This window comes from Hemiscyllium ocellatum, chromosome 17 (assembly GCF_020745735.1).
Source record: "Hemiscyllium ocellatum isolate sHemOce1 chromosome 17, sHemOce1.pat.X.cur, whole genome shotgun sequence".
Lineage (NCBI taxonomy): Eukaryota > Metazoa > Chordata > Chondrichthyes > Orectolobiformes > Hemiscylliidae > Hemiscyllium > Hemiscyllium ocellatum.
The window spans coordinates 54403441-54427400 of NC_083417.1; the positions used below are offsets into that span (position 1 = coordinate 54403441).

Genomic DNA, 23960 nt, shown 5'->3' on the forward strand with positions numbered 1-23960 from the left:
ACCAGTCTGGAAAAGATCCCTCCACCACTATACACTGTCAGATGCTATTAAGCCAATTTTGCATCCAATTAGCAAGCTCACCCTGAATCACATGTGATCTAACTTTACTAATTAGTCTACCATGCAGAACCGTATTCAAAGGTTTCACTAAAGTCCAAGTAAACATTTACTGCTCTGCCCTCAATCTTTTGGGTTACTTCCTCAAAAAACTTATTGAAGTTTGTGAACCAAGATTTCTTTTGCACAAAGCCATGCTGACTATCCTTATTTAAGGCCTTGTCACCCCAAATGCACATAAATCCTATCTTTCTGAAACGCCTCCAACAATGCACCCACCACCGATGTCAGTCTCATAGGTCTATAGTTCACAGGCTTTTGCTTACAGCCTTTCTTAACTAAAGGCACAACATTCGCCACATTCTAGTCCTCCGGCACCTCACCCGTGCTTATCAAGGAGAGAAATATTTCTGCCGGGAGCCCGCAATTTCCTCCCTAAATTCCCACGACAACCTGGATACACTAGATAAGGTCCCAGAGATTTATCCACTTTTATGTTTTCTAAGAATTCCAACTCTTCCTCTTCTGTAATATGAGCTGTTTTCAAAACATCAATATTTATTTCCCTGAATTCTCTAGCCTCTTTCTTTCTCCACAGTAAAAGCGGATGTGAAATATTCATTGAAGATCTCTCCCATTTCATGAGGTACAACACAAAGATGACCTCATTGATCTTTATGGGGCCCTATTCTCTCTGTAGTTGCTCTTAATGTGCTTGTAGTATCTCTTTATATTAGCCTTGGCAGATCAGGTTAAGGATATCTCATATCCCCTCTTTGCCCTCTTGATTTCCCTCTTAAGAATGCCCCTACACTCTTTGTATTTATTAAGAGATTTATTTGATCCCAGTTATCTATGTTTAACATATGATTCTATTTTATTCTTGACTGGAACCTAAATATCTTTATTCACCCATTGTTCCCTAATCTTACCTTCTTTACCTTTCAAGCTAACAGTAACATAATGCCTCTGAGCTCTCTTTTTCACACTTTTAAACCCCCCCCCCCACTTGTCAGCCAGCCCTTTATCTGTGAACAGTCAACTCCAATCAACTTTTGAAAGTTCCTGAGTCTTAGGATTAATATTTACTTCAATTAAGAGCTTTAAATTTTATGGAAGGCTTATCCTTGCCTTTAAGCCAAATTGTTCCAATACTGCTGCAGCACTGACATTTACCAAACAACATGGAATATTCCCCAGGTTAGTGCAGCTTTTGTGGGCAAGACAATGCCAATTCAACCAAATACTGCCCCTTCGTCAACAGTGCTATCAAGCAGCACTTACACAGCAATAGCCTGCAATAAATGCATAGTTTGGATTCCACTGGGACCGCGCAGCAGGTCAGGCAGCATCCAAGGAACAGGAGATTCGACGTTTCGGGCATAAGCCCTTCAGCATCTGCAGACCTCACTTTCTCCTTCCACTGGGACCACCAGGCTTGAGGCCTCATTACAGCATTGGTCCAAACCTGGACCAAAGGAGATGAATTCCAGAGAAGAGGTGGAAGTGACTGCTCTTAACGTCAATGCAACATGTGACTGCGATGGTCATCACATGTGGCATCAAGGAGCACTGACAAAACTGGAGTCAATGAGAATCAGGGGAAAAATTCTCTGCTGGTTGAAGTCATATCTGGCACAAACTAATGTCAACTATGGTTATTATAGGTTAAAACAACCCAGTCAAAGGTCATCATTAACAGAAGTTGCTCAGAGTAGATATTTTCCTCTCAACCTGTTCAGAGATGTTATTACATAACTCCAGAGCAGCTGAGACTTGAACCTGGGTCTCTTGGACCAGACATATGAATATAGTAAAACACCACATGAACTGTGAGGCTCCTCAGAGTAAAGTTGTATGTACAATAATATTCAGCTGCTCCAACTTAAGGTTAGAAGCAGGGACATTTTCAGAGTGATCAGTACCAATTGTAACATATCAGATACTAAAGTAATCTCTGTCCACAAGCAGCAAAAACCCAGACAACATCCAGGCTGGAGCTGATAAATGTTATGTATCTTTTGTGCCAGACCATAGACTGGCCAGGTAATAACAATTTCCAACAGAAGAAGAGATAAACATTTCTCCTGGACATTCGACTGCACTGAATTTCCTACCATCATCATCCTGGAGGTCACCATTAACCAGCAACCAAATGGGACCAACGAGCTAAACAGATGGCTGCAAGGAAAAATCAGAGGGAAATTCTGGGTGGGTACCTCACTGTCTGATTCTGAAAGCCTGTCCACCATCTATAATACACAACTCAGGAGTGTGATGGACTCTTCCCCATTTGCCTGGATCAAAGCAACTCCAAGCTTGATATCATTAAGGAAAAACATCCTGTTTCATTGGAACTCCATTCACTATCTGAAATATTCAATCCATTCACCACCATGCTGCTATGTACAGGATGCACGCCAACAACTCACCAAGGCTTGATCAACAGCAGTTTTCCAAACCCAGGACCTCTCCCACCCATAAAGGTCAAGGGCAGCAGATGCATAGCAACAGCTTGACCTGCAAGTTCCCCTCTGAGACACAAACACTATCCTAACTTGGAAATATTTCGCTGTTACTTTACTGTCACTAGGTCAAGATCTTAGAATACCTCCCCATCATCATTGTGGGTGTACCTAACAACATGAATGGAGCGATCCACCACAACCTGCTTAATGGCTATTGGAACAGGCAACAAAGGTGACATCCCAAGAATGGGTTTTAAAAATTGGATTAACATAAAGGTAATTTTAAACAAATGTTCCTTTGAAGAATACAATTTACTGCTACAAAGGCAAGCATAACATTTAAGTACTTTATTACCTTATTTTATGTCCTGGAATGAAAGGGATACTGAATGTTGGGTCATAACCTGCACTAATAAATTACTATCGTGTTGCTACACTTGGTTCCATGCTGCAGTTGTGGAAAGCTTCATTCATTGTCTAGTCTTCACATCTCAAGCTGCATCATCTGAAAGTATGCAAGATCCAAACAAAAGTACTGATAGGCAATTACTGGGACTATCCCAACATCCAAAAGTGTGAAAGATAATTGTTCAAATTTCGTTAGATGAGGGGTGAATTTACAGTTCATTCATACAATTCCCATCATTAACCTTATGAAAGAACGCTGAGGTTGTACAGAACGTTGGTGAGGCTGCTTCTGGAGTACAGTGTCCAGTTCTGGTTGCCCTGTTATAGGTAGGATATTAATAAGCTGGAGAAGGTTCAGAAAAGATTGACCAGAATGTTGCCAGGAATGGAGGGTTTGAATTATAAGGAGAGGCTGGATAGGCTGGCACTAGTTTCAATGGAGAGCGGAGCATGGGAGGTTGAGAGGTGAACTTATAGAGATTTATAAAATAATGATGGGCATAGATAAGGTGAATGGCAGGTGTCTTTTGCCTCGGGTGGGGGATTTCAAGACTAGATTGTACATTTTTAAGTTGAGAGGAAATAAAGTTTAATAAAGACATGATGGGCAAATGCTTTACACAGCATGATTCATGTGTGCAATGAACTGCCAGAGGAAATGGCGGATGTGGGTACAGTTACAATGTTTAAAAGACATTTTGATAAGTACATGAATAAGAAATGTTCAGAACAATACAGGCCAAGTGTGTGCAGGTGAGACGAGTTTATTTTGGGATTATGGTTGGCATGGACTCATTGGACCAAAGGGTCTGTTTCCGTGTTGTATGACGCTACGACTCTAGAATGATCACAGAACAGGAAAACGTGAAAGGACGTTTATTGTTTGTTTTATTTAGTTATGGTTTATTTGAAGTTGGAGTTTCAAATACAAGATTAAACTTGTATTTAATAAAAATATATTTGCAAGGAGTTGCTCCTCCAATCAGATGGCCCGACTGTGCTGTTACATGTTACTGGTGAGCCTATCAGCAGCAAAGGTGGGAGAACACCAGCCTGTGACTAGAAGAGCTGTGAGAAGCCTAAGGCCTGGAGCTCTGGTGGGGACTGGGTCTGAGATGAGGAGAAGGCTTTCAGGAAGACTCTCCCTTGAAGAGAACAGGAAGGAGATGAGAATCACACATCATGGGGAGAAGTCAATGAAAGTCAAGATGGTAGAGGGGAACAACAAATTGGACTGTGAAAGGTGAGGTGGGAATTGATAGACTGCTGGATCACTTCTGATAATTGTTTTTATTTTTGGAAAAATAAATTACCATTAATCATGTTTTGTTTCTGCACTTATCCAATGGCTATCTTCTCCTGCCTTCCATCTTATCACAGACTTTCCCTTTAATCCTCCCTCTCTGATCCTCCCCATTTCCCTCCCTCTTTACATGCTTATAACTTCCATCTTGAACTTTTCCCAAATCTGATGAAATATAGTATTAACTGTTTTTCTCTCTCTACATATGCTATCTGACTTGCTGGGTATCTTGAGAATTTTCTAGTTTGATTCCATTCTCTGTGCTCCACACAGATTGAATGAGATACTGAACCAGTCAGAGGATGGATGAGATAAGAAGGTTGGAGAGAAGCAAGTTGGAGAGAAAAGGAGGAATGGTAATTAATGAGGGAATCAGACTCCCATAGGAAACAAATATTTTGAAAGCATTTAAAATCTGATTGAAGATTTGTAGCTCGGGTGTCCGTTGTTGTGGTTCTGCTCGCCGAGCTGGAGGTTTTTGCTGCAAACGTTTCGTTCCCTGGTTAGGGAACATCATCAGTGCGGTGGGAGCCTCGTGTGAAGCGCTGCTTTGATGTTTCTTCCGGTATTTATATTGGTTTGTTCTTGCCGCTTCCGGGTGTCAGTTTCAGCTGCAGTGATTTGTATGTGGGGTCCAGGTCGATGTGTCTGTTGATGGATGTTCTTGCCGTTTCCGGGTGTCAGTTTCAGCTGTAGTGGTTTGTATATGGTGTCCAGGTCAATGTGTCTATTGATGGAGTTTGGGGATGAATGCCATGCTTCTAGGAATTCTCTGGCTGTTCTCTGTCTGGCTTGTCCTATGATAGTGGTGTTTTCCCAGTCAAATTCATGTTGCTGGTTGTCTGAGTGTATGGCTACTAGAGATAGCTGGTCGTGTCGTTTGGTGGCTAGCTGATGTTCGTGGATGCGGATTGTTAGCTGTCTTCCTGTTTGTCCTATATAGTGTTTTGTGCAGTCCTTGCATGGTATTTTGTAAACTACGTTAGTTTGGCTCATGCTGGGTATTGGGTCCTTTGTTCTAGTGAGTTGTTGTCTGAGCGTGGATGTTGGCTTGTGTGCTGTTATGAGTCCTAAGGGTCGCAGTAGTCTGGCTGTCAGTTCTGAGACACTCCTGACGTATGGTAGAGTGGCTAGTCCTTTTGGTTGTGGCATGTCCTCGTTCCGTGGTCTATCTCTTAGGCATCTGGTGATAAAGTTGCGTGGGTATCCGTTTTTGGCGAATACCTTGTATAGATGTTCCTCTTCCTCTTTTCGCAGTTCTGGTGTACTGCAGTGTGTTGTGGCCCTTTTGAATAGTGTCCTGATGCAGCTTCGTTTGTGTGTGTTGGGGTGGTTACTTTCATAGTTTAAGACTTGGTCTGTGTGTGTTGGTTTCCTGTGTATCCTTGTGGTGAATTCTCCGTTGGGTGTTCTCTCTACTAACACGTCTAGGAATGGGAGTTGGCTATCCTTTTCTTCTTCTCGTGTGAATCGGATTCCTGTGAGTGTGGCATTGATGATTCTGTGTGTTTTTTCTATATCTGTGTTTTTGATGATTACAAAGGTGTCATCAACATATCTGATCCAGAGTTTGGGTTGGATTTGTGATATGGCTGTATGTTCTAATCTTTGCATAACTGCCTCTGCTATGAGTCCCGAGATTGGTGATCCCATGGGTGTTCCGTTGATTTGTTCGTATATCTGATTGTTGAATGTAAAGTGTGTGGTGAGGCACAGGTCCAGTAGTTTAAGTATGCCGTCCTTGTTGATAGGTTCGGCCTCCTGCGTTCTGTTATGTATGTCCAGTAGGTTGGCTATTGTTTCTCTGGCTAGGGTTTTGTCAATTGAAGTGAACAGTGCCGTCACGTCGAATGATACCATGGTTTCTTCTTTGTCTATGTGTGTCTTCCTGATGACGTCCAAGAATTCCTGTGTTGATTGTATGGAGTGTTTGGATCCGCTGACTAGGTGTTTCAGTTTTTGTTGTAGTTCTTTGGCCAGTTTGTATGCTGGTGTCCCTGGTAGTGATACTATGGGTCTGAGTGGGATGTCTGGTTTGTGTACTTTGGGTAGTCCATAGAATCTGGGGGTGTTGTTGCTTTCAGGTTTCATTCTTTGCTGGTCTGCTTTGGTTATCTGTCCGTTTTTTTGTAGATTCTTTAGTGTGTTGATTATTCTATTGGTGAGTTAGGGCGGCACGGTGGCACAGTGGTTAGCACTGCTGCCTCACAGCGCCTGTAGACCCGGGTTCAATTCCCGACTCAGGAGACTGACTGTGTGGAGTTTGCACGTTCTCCCCGTGTCTGCGTGGGTTTCCTCCGGGTGCTCCGGTTTCCTCCCACAGTCCAAAGATGTGCGGGTCAGGTGAATTGGCCAAGCTAAATTGCCCGTAGTGTTAGGTAAGGGGTAAATGTAGGGGTATGGGTGGGTTGCGCTTCGGCGGGTCGGTGTGGACTTGTTGGGCCGAAGGGCCTGTTTCCACACTGTAAGTCTAAGTCTAAGTCTAAGAGTTGTGGTGTGGGGTCGGAATCCTTCATTTGGTAGGTGTTGGTGTCTGCGAGTAGTTGTTGTGCTTTACTGATGTAGTCTGATTTATCTAGGATGACCGTCATTCTGCCTTTATCTGCCGGTAGTATGATTATGTTTTTGTCATTTTTCAGTGCTTTCAGTGCTTCCCTCTCCTTGGTGTTGAGGTTATGTGTTTGTCGTTTTCTTATCATCATGGGTACTACCGTTTGTCTCACTGTTTGTTGTGTCTCTTCTGTCAGTCCATTGTTCCTGAGTGTGCTTTCTAGTGCTGCTAGGAAGTCTGCTGTGTTGGCATCCCTGTGGTTGTATTTGAGTCCCTTGGCCAGTATAGTTCTTTCCATGTCTGTGAGCTGTCTGTGGGAGAGGTTTTTAACCCAGTTGTATGTTGTAGTGTCCTCCTTTTTGTGTGTTAGTTTGTCCATTTTTTCTCTTAGTGCTGTTTTTTTGCAGAGTGTTGTCCTGTTCTGTCCTATAGTGATAGCCTGTTCTATGGTCCGGGTCCATTCCTGATTAGTGGTTTTTGAAATTAACGACTTTTGGCGCGCAATTTCTTGCTTGTATCTGTGCAGTCGGTTGTGAGCGTCTGTGATCATTACCTGGACCATCCTGAATCCGTTCTTCTTGGCTGTTTCCCTGGCTTGTGGGTTATTTACTGGAGGTCTGTACTTGACACATTGTGGAAGGATTTGATTTTTTTTTATCACTGCAGCTGAAACTGACACCCGGAAGCGGCAAGAACAAACCAATATAAATACCGGAAGAAACATCAAAGCAGCGCTTCACACGAGGCTCCCACCGCACTGATGATGTTCCCTAGCCAGGGAACAAAACGTTTGCAGCAAAAACCTCCAGCTCGGCGAGCAGAACCACAACATTTTGAAAGCAATTATCAGCAAGCAAGGAAGTTTAGAGGAATACAATTTATTGGACTAACCACAGTAGTAGTTGATGATAGAGCAATTGAAGAAGAAATCACCTTCTGTTGGAGATGCAGCGTGTGCACATGATGGTGAGACATCTGTGGAAAGGACTGAATAAAAGGATGAGACTCTTGTTGGGGGTGAGGAAGGGGTTGGATTTCTATTTTGTTCGAAATAATGCTACTCAATCTGTTTTCTCCCCAGTTGTGGGCAGCTTGTTCCTCAGTTTAACGTTTTATCTGACTAAGAACAGCTCCGACAGTGCAGCACTTCCCCAGTACTGCACCAAGGCACCTACCCAGATTATTTTCCTCAATCTATACTGGCTGACTTGAACCCTCAATTTTCAGAGTTGAAGGCGAGAAAGCTTGCAGTGATCCGCAGCTGATATCTTAAAGCGAGGGAAACCTAGGTTGTGGACTTCTGGATTCACCTTCTGTGGATGGCAGAAATTACTAAGTATGAGGACAAGGATGCTGCCAGGGTTGGAGGATTTGAGCTCTAGGGAAAGGCTGAACAGGCTGGGACTGTTTTCCCTGGAGCGGCGGAGGCTGAGGGGTGACCTTATAGAGGTTTACAAAATTATGAGGGGCATGGATAGGGTAAATAGGCAAAGTCTTTTCCCTGGGGTGGGGGAGTCCAGAACTAGAGGGCATAGGTTTAGGGTGAGAGGAGAAAGATATAAAAGAGACCAACGAGGCAACTTTTTCCACAAGGAGAGTGGTATGTGTATGGAATGAGCTGCCAGAGGAAGTGGTGGAGGCTGGGACAATCGCAACATTTAAGAGGCATTTGGATGGATATATGAATAGGAAGGGTTTGGAGGGATATGGGCCAGGTGCTGGCAGGTGGGACTAGATTGGGTTGGGATATCTGGTCGGCATGGACGGGTTGGACCAAAGGGTCTGTTTCCATGCTGTACATCTCTTTGAGGGAGAGAAGGCAACTCTTTATTTCATTTGCTGTGAATGCCAAGGTTTCTTTATTGTAACTATTTTGAGTACTTATTTCCTATTATGCTATGGGATGGGGCATTGCTGGAGTTAGAAGCTTTGCTGCTTTTGACAGCAACACGGAAGCATGTAGAGACCAACTACACCACCAGGAGAAAGTGCCGAAACACAAGAGTCCTGCTAGAACAATGTTTCAGTTTCTCATTCCAGCCATCTTTGAGGCCTCTTTGAGCAAAATAGCCAATTTACTGTCAATTAGTGCAAAATTATGAGCAACTTTGTTCTGTGGACTGCTGCCCAGTTGGAACCAGGTGGAGATTGCACAACCTCATTTCAGTGAAGGACCCAGACAGCTGTGAGGTGGTGCTGCCGTCGCTGTGCAAGGCTGGGCTGCAGTCAGAATGCTCACAAAACAGAGAGAATACTGATTTTACTAAAATGTATCACACGGTTGCAAGAGCAGCTGTAAACAGACGCCCAGAAATTTCATCGTCTTGTGACATAGTGCACAACGTGCACCACTGACTGCTCGTCTCAGATGTTATTGAAGAAAAATGGACTAATCAAACCTGTTCTCCTTCTCAGAAGCTGATCTGTTGTTCAGTTCTGGCCCTAAAGCTTGTTTCATTTACCATAGTTAAATGTCGACTCTGACCTTTTTGAAGATCACTCTCTCAAAATTCTTTGGATTCAACTACGTACCAGCCTTCTTCCCAATCATGGCCCCCAATATCCCAGATTGTTTGAACATTTCCTTTAATTTTCTTTATACGGATGTTTTTGAAACAATGCTTGTTCATCTTAAGACAAACACAATTGGAATGGAATGTACTGAAGTGAATTTTTAGAACTTATCTTCCAGCAATCTGATTTGAAATTCCTTTGTAACAAACTAATTTGTTTTTTCTAAAAACAAAGTGCTGACATCAATGTTGTCATCATGTGTGTATGGTCTGTTCTGCTCTATGAAGAAAGATTTCTGAGAAATCACCAATTCATAATCAGGGATGTGCCTCAATATCTAAATAATTGTCAAAACTGCTGTAATTGTTCAATGCTCGAGAGCAAGATGCAGAGCAGAATCACTCTGTTCCCCTGTCCATGTTACATTCGGTCAGCCCTGCTATCTCAGTTGGGCTTCAGTACTCCTGGGATCAAGAGACAGAAGGGTAAGAAATAAAACAAAGTTCAGGTACGTCTCCCACCCCCAAATGCTATCAGCATGAATAGAAATGTTGTATGCTGTCAACTGTGATCTTCAAAGATTCTTAGGCCATGTTATTCCCTAACAACTTGGCACATGGACCAGAAATCGTTATTGGTAATTCAGCAGCAGACATGGGATTGCGTCAATTTAAAAAAAAAGGTGCAGGTAGAGGTGTCACTTAGGGTGGCCAGCACTCGAGAAAACTTGTCATATGCAGAGGGGACTGCTGGACATTTCTAAGGTGTTTGGACTGGAGTGCAAAACATCTTGGGTACTGGCCAAGTTTCAGACCTGTACCTACAGGCAGATTAGTCATTCCACCAGCCAGCAAACTAGTATATTCTCTGCTCACTAGCTGTTTACTAGCAGTTTCTCAAGAACTGTCTGGCTTAGGTGGCCACTGGACTTGATCCCTTTGGCCCATCTGACATTGTTTGGGAGATTCCTGCCAAATGTAGCCCAGGGGATCAGACAGAAAAGTTTGGAACCTTATAGTTGAAAACTCTCCACCAGACTTAGAATCATAGAATGTCTACAGTGTGGAAACAGACCATTCAGCCCATCTACTTCACAACGACACTTTGAACAGCATCCAATCACACCCTGCACTCCTACCCTATCCCTGTAACCCTGCATTTCCCATGGCTAACCCACCTAACCAGCACATCCCTGGACACTTTGGGACAACTTAGCATGATCAATCCACCTAACCTGTGTATCTTTGGACTGTGGGAGGAAACCAGAGCACCCAGAGGAAACACACAAAGACATAGGGAGAATGTGCAAACTCCACACAGTCACCCAAGGCTGGAATCAAACCCAGGTCCCTGGTGCTGTGAGGCATCAGTGCTAACCACTGAGCCCATATGATTCTAGCACAACTGCACAGGAGGAACTGAAGACTTTAAATTCTCTAATTGTCTAACTTGTACAATATTAGATTTTACATAAATCCATTACATGTCAAAATGTCACGACATTATTTAATATATGGAATTGCTTCTCTGTTCCTGAATGCTGAAATATAAGTACAAATTCAGGGCAGTTATTTTATTATCAACATTAAACCACATTTCTGAAATGAACATTCAATCTATTTTGCAGATGGCCCTCCCTAAAGGAGGAGAGCATGTCCTGATGCTGCAGGAACTGCCTGCTCCATTTTGAATGCGCTGTAGAAACCCAAGAGTCCATCCAAACCACAAGTGCGTCTGCAGGAGTATATATCCTTCAGATCACCATAACTCCTCAATGTATTATGGGCACATGCCACAGACCTCTGGCCCGCTGACAAGACTGTTGTCAGTGACTCAGATCACCAGACTGGTATCTGAGTAGGGTATGACACACTAATCATCATCTGAACAGGAGACAACCAATTGGAAAACCTTTGGCAAAAATTACACTCAATCTTTGACATCGATAACATGTCTTTGAATCACAGAAAATAATGTTGCTTTTAGAGGTACTGAAGTACCTCAACTATTTTTTTAAAAAACACAATAACATCTGACAGAAGTCTAGTGATTTCTTTAGGATTTAATAGCATTGTGATCAGAAGCTTTAGTTACTTCATTATACTCACTGGGCCCTCATTGTACTGTGGATTAATGAAGCATACAGTGCAATGAATCACTGGCTAAAAGCCCAAATGATCAAATAAGAAACTTCTTTGAAGTTTTGATCCAAACAAAAGTAAATAGGAAGTAAATAATACTGAGTCACTTCAAAACATGCTTGCACAAGACACCATTAGTGTGCAGTATCAAATTTCCAAAATTGTATGGTTGGTGTTTGGAAAAAATTGTGCATTTATTGTTCAACTATTATTTTCTTACAACTAAGATGAGTTTTTTTTATGTTATTCCTTTTCCATCTACATAAGTTTCATTATTATCAGAAACAATCTTGTCCACTAGGGCAGTTCTTCCCAAAGTTACGGGGAAAATGTCAGGACCCCAAGTAAGCTACAGTTTCACTCTCCTGGGATCTGGGGCAATGATGGCCACCACAGAGCTGAAGCCAAATTATAATAACTATTCAAGGGGTCTCCCTGCTATCATGGGACCCCTTCTCCACTCTCAGTCTTCATTGAGAATCAGAGAATCCCTGCAATGTGGAAGCAGGCCATTTGTCCCATCAAGTAAAAAATGAGGTCTGCAGATGCTGGAGATCACAGCTGCAAATGTGTTGCTGGTCAAAGCACAGCAGGCCAGGCAGCATCTCAGGAATAGAGAATTCGACGTTTCGAGCATAAGCCCTTCATCAGGAATAAGAGAGAGAGCCAAGCAGGCTAAGAGAGGGACTCACTGAAATCCTTGTAGAGGGAGGAAGAGAGCTTCTTCAAGGACGTTTCGAGCATAAGCCCACATTTGTCCCATCAAGTCCACATTGACCCAACAAAGGGCGTCCCACCCTGACCCACCCCCTCTACGCTATCCCTGTAATCCTGCATTTCCCATACCTAATCTACTAACCTGCATGTCTTCGTGCTATGGGAGGAAACCGGAACACTCAGAGGAAACCCAAACAGACACAGGCAGAATGTGCAATCTCCACATAGACAGTCACCAGAGGGTGGGATTGAACTCAAGTCCCTGGTGCTGTGAGGCAGCAGTGCTAACCACTGAGTGCCACCATGCCATCCAAAAAAAGAGTGCCACTATTTTCAGCCTCGATTTGGGGTCCCACTGGGGAAACATTTGGGAAACACGATACTCAGGAACACTCAGCCCAATGGAAGACAGAAAGAATGATGTTTTGTAAAGGATGACAACATCAAAAGTAAGATGCAACATGGTATTGTTCTACAGAAATGATACAGCAAAAGAGAAAAAAAGCACACTCACCTCTGGGTTCCATCACACTAGTACATTTTTTGACATAATGTAATATTGAGATATACTTGCTGACATATTTCACTCTGTGCTTGTACCTTTAATTAATGATTTACAATTAGAACACAGCACTGTGTTAGTTGTCCATATTTTTTAATATCGTGGAACCAATTCTATTAAAAGCAGCTTCACATAATATTAAAAGCCCAAATATATTTTATTTGCTTTTGCTTACATTCTGGAGCAGAATTTAAACTATTACTAGCAAGACAGAAAATAAAGACTTACACTGGCCATCACCAAGTTTTTCCAAGCTGCAGAGCTAAGTATTGTATCGGCAGCTTATATGAGTAGGTCAACAACTCAATCTGTCCCTCAATTAAAGAATCATATAATATAGAAGAGTCCCTTCAGCCCATCAAGTCTGTACAACTAAACATTTACTACTTACATGTGATCCACTTCCCCACACTAAAGTTCACTAACACGAATCTTCAAGTGCTCATTCAAGTGTTTTTTAAAAGTTGTGAGGTTTTTCACCTCAACGACCCTCCCAGTCAGAGCATTCAGACCCCGCCATCCTCTGGGTGAAAAAGTGTTTCCTCAAGTCCCCTCCATTCCTCTTTTTTAAAATTATTTCTTCTTCAACAAAGAGACAGCTGACTTCCATTCACCTTGACCATGTACTTCTTAATTTTATATCTCTATCAAGTTGTCCCCTCAACCTTCTCTGTTCCAAAGAAAATAGCCCAAGTTTATAAAACTGAAACTGCTATAGCCCAGGCAACATCCTGGTGAATCTCCTCTGCAGCCCCTCCAATATAATCACGTTCTCCCTACAGTGCAGTGACCAGAACAGCACATGGTACTCTAACTTTGGCCTAACCAAAGTTCAGTACAGCTTCAACATAAGCTTCCTGCTTTATTAATCATGGCATAGATTATAAAAGGCAAGTATCCCTTATGCCTTCTTAACTCCGCTATTAACCTGCCCTGCTGCCTTCAGGGTTTTGTGGACAAGTATCCCAAGATACCTCTGTTTTTCGGAGCTTCCCGGTGACCTGCCATTCATTGACTATGCCCTTGTTTTATTCCCTCTTCCAAAGTGCATCACATCACATTTATGAGGATTAAATTCTATTGGATACTGATCTATCCATCTGACCAATCCGTTTATATTTTCCTGTAACCTAACATCTTCCTCCTCACTGTCAACTGCCCGCCAATCTTTGCGTTATCTGCAAATTTATTTAACACATACTCCCAATGTTCTCATCTACAGTACATCATTTATGATCATCAGAAATCGTAAAGGTACCCGGCACTGACGGAAAGCCACTGCACACTGGACCCAATGGTCACACAAATAGCCTTTTATCACTTCCCTCTGTCTCCTATCATTAAGCCAGTTTGGATCCATCTTGCCAAGTTACCCTGGATCTCATGAGTTTTTACCTCCTTTATCAGTTTCCCAAGTGGGACCTTGTAAAAAGGCCTTGCTGAAATTCATATAAACTACATCAATCACTCCACTCTCATCCAAACCCTTGGTCACCTCCTCAAAAATTTCTACCAGATTTTTTAGGCATGACCTCCCTCTGACAAAACCATGCTGACTATCCCTGATCAATAGCACAGTGTTGACTTCAGAGGTATTTATTAAAGGCAGGAATTCCATAAGTAGGAATGAGGGAATGATCCAGGCCACATATTTTCATTCTTGACATTTATAAATACAATAAATCTTTGTACTGGAGCAAATTTTTACACTGACAATATTCCTTTTCTTCCAGCCTGTGCGAAATGTCCCCTAATAATAATCAATAAATTGGCTAACTGGGATTCAATAAACTTAATTGTCAAGATGTAACAAGAATTCATCTGTTCAGTTCTATGAACGTTGAAAATCAATTGTTGGTAAACACTCCCCAGACCAAAGGTTTCAGTCAGAACCAAACAATTTCTGTCCCTATCTCCGTTATCTCTAACAGTCCCACAACACATTGAGATCAGTATATTTTCCCAACTCTGTACTCATTTGAGTCTATTCATCACTTCCCCACTTTACCAGCTACCTCGTCTTCAAACTATGAAAATCCCTCCTGAAAACCTCCCCCTTGTCTGTCTTGAAACTATTCTTAATATTCAGCTATTTAGTAACCAGTCCAATACTTCAGTTATTTTGGTACCCTCCAACAACTGGCTTCATAGTCAGTCAAACTCTTCCTAATTACACTCCAATTGGGTTCCACAGAGCAATCTGCCATGTTAAAAGGATACTATTTAATGCAGATGGTTGTTGTTGTTTCCCAAGCATCCATTTCTCTCTAAACAATAGAGGATTGAATTACTGTAACCATTCATGGTTGAGGTGGCATAGTGGCTCAGTGGTTAGCATAGCTGCCTCACAGCGGCAGGGACCTGGGTTCAATTCCATCTTGGGCGACTGTCTGCGTAGACTTTGCGCATTCACCCCTTGTCAGTATGAGTTTGCAGGACCACAATCCAAAGATGTGCAGGTTAGGTGGATTAGCTTTGGGAAATGCAGGATTATGGGGATGGGGGTGGGGGTGGGGATCTGGGTATGATACTCTTCAAAGGATTAATGTGGACTCAATGTGCTGAACAGCCTGCTCTCCTGATTCTATGATAGCAGTGGCTATAAAAACATATCACCACACAGGCCATCTACTACTAGTGCCCCTAGAAACTAACTTAAAAGAAAGTTTAACGAAGGGAAATAGATGGACCCACTCTACTGTTACTTTGGAAAAAAAGAACTTAAACACAACAAAACCTGCGAGATAAAGTCTTGTCAGTTCCAAATAGTGATGTCTGAGGAAAATAAAGTAATACAATAGAAAGAGGAGAAATATCATGAAAGAAAAATAGCAGTGAAGAAATAGAACATGTAGAGCATAGAAGCGGCACAAGACAATTAGGGTTGATGAGGACAGCTTTCTTCAGGTCAACTGAGCTGAGCAATCTCAGAAAGGGAAGTAAGAGTTCTCTAATTATTATTTCCAGCAGAGTAAGTGAATTGGACTGGAGTCTAAACTGAAATCAGATTTTTAAAAACTTGTCACTTGAATACAAGTGACTTGAAATTCCTCAGTTTCAAAACAATATATATTTAGGGATTGGCAGCACAACATGGAACCATAATGTTCAAAGGTTTTGTCCTCCTCCTGCCTGATCCCACTCATTGCCACTGATTTGGAAACTGGACCACCAGATCTACACCAATTGGTGTTCAAATAGCCTTTTAAATACCATATCCTCCACCTCATCCCTTCTCATTGACCTCATGAGTGGACAGCTTTGGGATACTTGCCTTTGTTAGTCAAGGCATTGAATACAAGAGTAAGGAGGTTATGATGGAGCTATACAGGATGTTGGTTAGGAGTACTATCTAGTTTTGGTCACCTTGCAGTTATACAAGAGCAACAAGGTGATGTTGAACTTTTAAAAGACTCTTATTAGATTTCATTTGGAGTACTGTCTGCAGTTGTGGGTGCCATGTTATAGGAAAGATGTAAATGCATTGGAAAGAATGCAGAAGCAATTTACAGAGAATAATTCCGGAAATGAGAAACTCTACTTCTGAGAATAGTTTGAGAAAAGCTGAGAGAAGTTTTAATAGAGGTTTTGAACACCATGAAAGGGCTGGATAGAGTAGTTAGGATGAAGCTGTTTTCCTGTTTGTAAAAAGGAGCAAGAACAAGACAACATAGATTTAAAATGATCTGAAAATGAAGTAAGGACGATGTGAGGAAAGATCTGTCATTACAGTGTGTAGTGAGGAAATGGAATGCACTGCCTGGAAATGTGGTGGATGCACATTCAGTGCATGGCATTTGATGATGACTAGATTAAAACAGTGTACAAGGCTATGGTGAAAAGCAGGAGAGCATATGAAGGGCCAGTGCGCACACAGTGGACCAAATGGCCTCCCACATCATAACAAATCTGTGATTCAGAGTTTTCTGTGTGACTGAACTTTCAGAATCTGTATAGGAAAATGGTATGACTATGATGTCACCAGATCTGCTGAGTGTCTCCACCACTTATATTCTTCATTTCAGCATTGCAGTATTTTACTTTAACGACTGTGTTGCAAATCTTGCATGACCAGAACACATATTGCAGGTGAAGCAATTTCCAGCGTGATGGCAGCATTTCAGCAATTGCTCGTTGGATGCTGCCTGAACTGCTGTGCTCTTCCAGCACCACTGATCCAGAATCTCGTTTTCAGCATCTGCAGTCATTGTTTTTACCTACACAGTTAGTATCAGCAATCCTTGTAACACTGAGATTCTATAGTTGTCTGTGTGCATGTCTGTGTGCGCGCGTGTGTGCGTGTCTGAGTGTCTCCGTGTGTATTTGTGCCTGTTTGCACGTGTGTGTCTGTTTATGCATGACTCCTTCATGATCATGGAAAAAATTTATATTTGGAGGAAGGCAGGGCATGCTGGCAGAAATTTGGCCAAAATTCTTTAATTTTCTCACGAGGTGGAGTTGGATACTTTACCTCTTGGTCATAGAGACACAGAGTTTTCACAGTATGAATAAAAGCCATTTGGCCAACTATACCCATAACAGTCATAAGCATCTATCTATTCTAATCTCATTTCCAGCACCCGACCCATCACCTCGAATGCTGTGATCTTCCATGTTCTCATCTAAATAGTTCTTAAATATCTTCAGGATTCATACTTCTACCACCCTTTCAGGCATTGAGTTCCAGAAAGTGAAAAATTTTCACTTTCCCTGTTCCTTTCCTTAATACTGTGCCGTGTGGTTATATACTCACCTAGCCTCTCATCAGTATCTGAAACACTCCAGCCCAGGCAACACGTTGGTGGATCTCCTCTACACCTTCCCTTGCGTAATCACATCCTTCCCATAACATGGCATCCACAACTGCAGACAGTACTCCAAATGAGATTTAACGAGAGACTTTTAAAAATTCAACATCATCTCCTTGCCCTTGCATCACTGCCCACATTAGTAATGCCAAGGAAACTATGCTTTATTAACTGCTGTCTCCACCTGTCCCGGCAGTTTCAATGATCTGTGCACATTTGGACCCAGGTTCCTCTGCTCCTGCACCCCATTTATAATTGTACCCCTAATTGTTATTGTCTTTCTGCATCACCTCACACTTCTCTGCATTGAACCTAATCTGCCATCTAATCACTGATTCCACCAATTTGACAATGTCCTTTTGGAATTTCACACTGTTCTCATCACAGTTCACAATCCTTCAGATTTTGTGTCAACTGGAAACTTTGGAATTGGCCCCTGAACACCAAAACCCAGAATATTATGCTCAGGTAAAACCAAGGACCCAGAGAACCATAGCATTGCTTTCTCATTGGACAGAGGCAACTAAAGTCAGCTTAACCCGAGGGTCACCACACCTCAAGCAAGGGGAGGGGTTCAGAAGGCAGGACCCATCATGGCAACCTCAGCCGGTTCAGAAATTGAACTCGCACCGTTGATGTCACTCTGCATCACAAACCAGCCATCCAGCTAACTAAACCCATTAATACAGATCAGGGAAAGCAAGCTTCCCAAGAAGACCCCTGGGGAACTCCACCACAAATCTACCAAGAATATCCAGTGACCATTACTCAGCCAATCTTATATCCACTAAGCTACTGTTCATTTTATACCTTGACCTTTAACTTCCCTCACAAGTCTGTTGTGCAGCACTGTGTCAAATGCCTTCTGAAAATCTATGTATATCAGAGCAACAGCATTACCCTCAATGAGCTTTTCTGTTACTTTTTCAAAAAAACTCCAGCAAGCTAGGTTAAAGGGAGGTTAATCAACCTCCTTTTTTCCATATGACTTCTAATTCTATCCCAAGTAATTGTTTCTAGAAGCTTGCCTGTCCCCTAAGCTAAACTGACCGGTCCATAATTGCTGGGATTGTCCTTACAAAGTCTCTTGATCAAGACCATAATGTTTGCAACTTTTCCATCTACTGGTACCTCCCCCAAGTCCAGGAAGACTGAAGATTATGGCCAATTCACTCCCAATTTCTACTCCCACTAATTTCAAAATCCTTGGATGCATCTCATGGCATCCCGGTGCCTAGTCAACTTTAAGTCTATCTAAGGCTTCTTCTTTATTAATTTTGAACCTTTTTACTGACAGAATTCCCTCCACTGTCACCATGGCCCAAGCAGGATCCTCCTCTTTTTGAGACAGATACAAAGTATTCATTTAACACTTCAGCTATGACCAGTGCTTTTGTGTGTTAATCCCATCTTTTGGTCTCTAATCAGTCCTATGCCTTTTTAAATCACGCTTTTACTATTATATGCCAACAGGATATTTTAATATTGTTCTTTGTTAGCTGCTGGTATTTTCTCCTAATTCTTCTTTGCTTCAATTATTTGGTTTTTCACCTCCTGCTAAATCTTCGGTATTCCTCTTGGTTCTCACTTGTATATTCTGCCTTACATTTCTGATATGTCTGCGAAAGATATTTTATTTGTTGACCCTGTAACATTTGGTATCGCATTTAGTTTGACATCTGAAAAGCTTGAAATTTTTTTAACAAATTCAATTATTTTATCACATGTTCTTACATTTGAAGGAACATCAGTCTTTTCCAAATGTATAGTGCTGAATGAATTCAGCTATTGTAATATTAACTGTAGTAATATCATACATCTTGAATGATGGCAAAAAATCCCATGTAACATTTTTATAAATTACAATTGACTATTCTGACCTCCATGTCAGAAAATATGTGCCCAGAAAGTAAGCAGGATTCATTTAACCACAGGAATAGGCCCCTACAGCTTGGGATTATTATTGTACAGTCAATAAATGGAACAAAGTAAGGGTTGTTTAATTTTCTGGTTTGCATTTTGATCCTATTAGATTTGCAGACCACAGTGAAGTAGAGCAAAAAAAAGTTACAGGACACGATACTAACACAAAAAAAATGATATGAGCTGACTTGGAGAAATGTTGATTTGTGGTTATGATTTGTTAATAGCTAAAAGGCAATCTTCCCAAAATGTTTGCAGTGTGCTGACTTACAGCAACAAGAAACCTTGGCTCTGAAACATCAAATGAATGAGGACGATGGTTTAAGTAGAGGAAGATGAAAAAGTAGTGAAGTGAATAAACTAGGCGGTGTTTCTGTGAAAAACAGTGGGATCTGTACACAACTCACTTCAGGAACACTCTAAAATGTGCTGCTGTCTTCTTGGCAAGTGGGGCTGTCCTGCACATTTTGAAAAAGAAACGATACAGCTGTTGCACAATGCTAATGACAGCTGATGTTCTCATAGCAGCAGACAGAACGTCTGTCCTAACCTGACCCTTTCGTCAGTGGAACTTTTAACCGTTGCCAAGGTGATCTGCAGTTGTGTTAATGGCAATCTGGAAGAACTTTCCCTTCACTGTGCCCCAAAGATCTTGGATACCAATGAGATCTTTGTAGCACACCCCTATCATCAACTAATCCAGTCACAAAAGGACATATTTACAAATACCAAATGAGCATTTAGTCATCAACTTACTGACAGGATCTATTTATTATTTCGGATTCAGGATTTATTAATATAGGAGGGTGTAATGCCCTTGGAGTTCGAGAAGAACACCAATGGCAATTTGTAAAAATAAAACAAAGCAAATTTCTCATCTACCACCGCTACCCCAGTCTCCCCTCACCATCCCACACCCCTACCCCAGTCTCCCCTCACCATCCCACACCGCTACCCCAGTCTCCCCTCACCATCCCACACCCCTACCCCAGTCTCCCCTCACCATCCCACACCCCTAGCACAGTCTCCCCTCACCATCCCACACCGCTACCCCAGTCTCCCCTCACCATCCCACACCCCTACCCCAGTCTCCCCTCACCATCCCACACCCCTAGCACAGTCTCCCCTCACCATCCCACACCCCTAGCACAGTCTCCTTTCACCATCCCACAACACAACAGCTTCCCCTCACCCTGCATCCCCCAGTCTCCCCTTACCACCCCATCTCCCCCACCCATCTTATACCCCTAAGCCTAGTTTGTCCTCACCACATCAATGTCCCCTCACTACTCCATCCCAATCTCCCTTTGCCACCCCACCTATTTAACCCAGACAGTCAAAGTTCTGCTACATTTGTAGAATCCTCTATTTAATCCATTTCTTGAGCATAACATTCACTCTTAGGCATCACACCCTGATGGGTTCTGTACATCAGTTTTGGAGGGCAGAGCACAAATTCTGCAGTTTTATAATGGGATTCTTGGGTTAAATTATGAGAATACTAGGATTTTTTTTGACTACAGAAGATCAAAGGGAGATCTAATGGACATGTTGAGAATGACTGAAGAAATGGGCAGGCTAGAGTGAAACTGTTTCATGTGGTGGGAAAAAGAGGGAATTTAATCATAAAATTAGAGCAAAGCCATTCAGGGATGATATTAGAAAGAAGTACTTCCCTTTGCTTTTGTTGAAATCTGGAACTTGCTTCCTTCAACAGTTGATTTCAGTTAGATTAATAGATTAACTTCAAGTCAGATTAATTTTAAACTTCATTTGACATTTTTTTAAGATGCAAGGCAGCCAAGATCAAACTTGATTGTGTCATAAGCGCAGTGGCTGACTTCCTCACACCCACACTACTGTGTTAAAGAGAAACAAGTTTACAAATTAACATTGGTTTATGAATAAATAAGATTTGTCAGATTCTGGTTATCAGGGTTCCATTTTGACCTACTCATTTAGAACCACAAATACAGCAAAGAGGTGAAATGCATACTTTTACAGATGAACAGTAATCATCAATCACTGGTTTCAGAGTGAGTTGGTGCTGATTTGTAGACAGCTAGTAGGCTGGAGTTAGTACAACAGTTAATAGCTGGAAATACTCTATTAAAAGAATGTGAAGGCAATAATTGCAGACGCAGAGGACTGCCCTTTTCCCTGGTGTCTGGATCCTGCTGATCTAGTAAAACTTTGCCCATTTGTCCTCTGCCATTGAAAGGACAAGAGAAATGGGAAGAGATTGGTAAAAGAATCATATATGCGTGTTAAAAATTTGTTCCCCACTTCAACAGAATAATTTAGTTGTGATGAAAACCTGCAAAATGTTTTCCAGGAGAGATTAGATTATTTTTTAAAATGGAATATTTCAATTTTGCTTCATTTTATTTTACAAAATAGAATGGGTCATTTGACATGGGTAGAAACACAGCATGAAGAAGCCCCAAAGTTTCAGCACAATGATCATTCTCAAACAATCTCCGTTCTCTGAGGTGTTTCATAAGGAAAACGTAGCATCACTTGGAAGGAAGTGACAGAATCTGAGACAGCCCAATATTTTTGCCACTGTGGAAGTATGCCACAGACGTAAAAGGATTGTACACAGTGCAACACATGTTTTATCATTTCAGAACCCCAGAGGCTAGTCACTGAAGCATACTTAATAAGATTTAAACTGGTCTATTCACAATTTGAACTAATAATCTCCTCATAACAGAATGCATTTCTATTTACAAATATTTGAAAGCATGCATTTTTTTCTCAAGATTCACTTGCGAAATTCAAACACGTGTTTTACAGTAACAGGGTGCCTCTTACCTGTAATGAGCACAGCCTTTCCCTGCACAGATAACTTAGGAGAGGAAAGTGACTGAAAGCCGAGCAAGCATACAGCAATGAAAACCAGAACCCCTGACAAGCCGGCCAGATACATGCAACAGATCCTCTCCAGGAACAGAAGGAGAATTGCATAAATGATCAGGCGGTGAGTCAGTTGCAGTTCAGACATGACCAGCCTCAGGAAAGCGACAATGCCTAGCACGGTGATAACACACGTATAAACTAGAAAGGAGCTGGAATAGTCCTCCATTGATTCTGGCAGTCGCACGCTTTGCAGCTGGTCCAAGTCTTGACTGCTTCAAAGACAGTACTTATAGTATAGACTGTTCGAAGAAACGAGTAGCCCCAAAAGGGGGAGGGACTATGGAAATATGCACCAGCTTAAATAGTTATAGAAAACTTAAAACTCGGCAGTTTGAAGGAACGATTTCAAATCTTAAACTGAGAGCTGGTGGCGTTGCTTCAGACCAGATAATTAGAAAGTACCCCACGTTTGTTTTCAACTTTGAAAAAAAACACATCGAAGCTGAAAGAATATCTGCCATTTGATGTTGGAAAGCTGCCAAGAGGCTGAACTTTAATCTGCGAGGTAAACTTCTCAGCAACAGAGAATCTTTCATTAAAAACCATACAATAAAAGCACCGGTCAGGTGTAACATCCAGTATATGTTTGCAGGTCCTGGCGTAGCCAGTGCAATCGAAGGTTAAATGTTTCCAGGGATTGTGAAAGTGACTGGGAACCGGGGTATTGTAAATTGTGAAATGTCACAATTAGGGGAAATGAAGTATTATAGAAGCGGCTGTTAATTGAGTTTCCTACACGCAGTGGATCAGTCAGTCTGAACTCAGGGTCCGCTTTGAAATTCCAAAGAACACCTCCACCGTTGCTCAATGTTTTACCATTTGACTTTGATTAACAAAGCGGACAGCTGACCTCGTGTCCAGGATATTTAAACTATCAACTTGCGGGAAACCTGTAAAAGCCACGACCAAAACTCTGTTCGCTGTGACTTACAGAGTTAATCCGTTTTCTTCGGTGAAAACGTTCAGCTGTTGTGATGCACAACCATGGGGAATTTCAAATACAATGGGATAGGTCATTGAACAATTTCCCAATTGCACACTCCCCTAATTCAGTGGTCTTTGTCACCTTGATCCTGTCAGCCCTGGCTAAACCAATCTGAACCGGATTCAAACAGCAGACATCCCTGTCATTTTCTAGATGTATTCCCCACTTCAACAGCTACAGGGAGAGGCTGAACAGGCTGGGGCTGTTTTCCCTGGAGCGTCAGAGGCTGAGGGGTGACCTTATAGAGGTTTATAAAATCATGAGGGGCACAGATAGGATAAGTAGACAAAGTCTTTTCCCTGGGTTCGGGGAGTCCAGAACTAGAGGGCACAGGTTTAGGGTGAGAGGGGAAAGATATAAAGGAGACCCAAGGGGCAACGTTTTCATGCAGAGGGTGGTACGTGTGTGGAATGAACTGCCAGAGGAAGTGGTGGAGGCTGGTACAATTGCAACATTTAAAAGGCATCTGGATGGGTATATGAATAGATAGGGTTTGGAGGGATATGGGCCAGGTGCTCACAGGTGGGACTAGATTGGGTTGGGATTTCTGGTCGGTATGGATGAGTTGGACCGAAGGGCCTGTTTCCGTGCTGTACATCTC

General features: G+C 42.1%; 1 protein-coding gene across 1 annotated transcript in view; it reads right to left on the minus strand.

Moving 5' to 3' along the window:
* Window positions 1-22564, minus strand: part of hsd11b2 (hydroxysteroid (11-beta) dehydrogenase 2) — a 65629-nt gene extending 43065 nt beyond the window's left edge. The window contains exon 1 of the mRNA XM_060837762.1: window positions 22270-22564. Within this exon, the coding sequence (XP_060693745.1) occupies window positions 22270-22540 (271 nt within the window). The 5' untranslated portion in view covers window positions 22541-22564. The remainder of the gene's footprint in view (window positions 1-22269) is intronic.
* Window positions 22565-23960: the final 1396 nt, after the last annotated feature.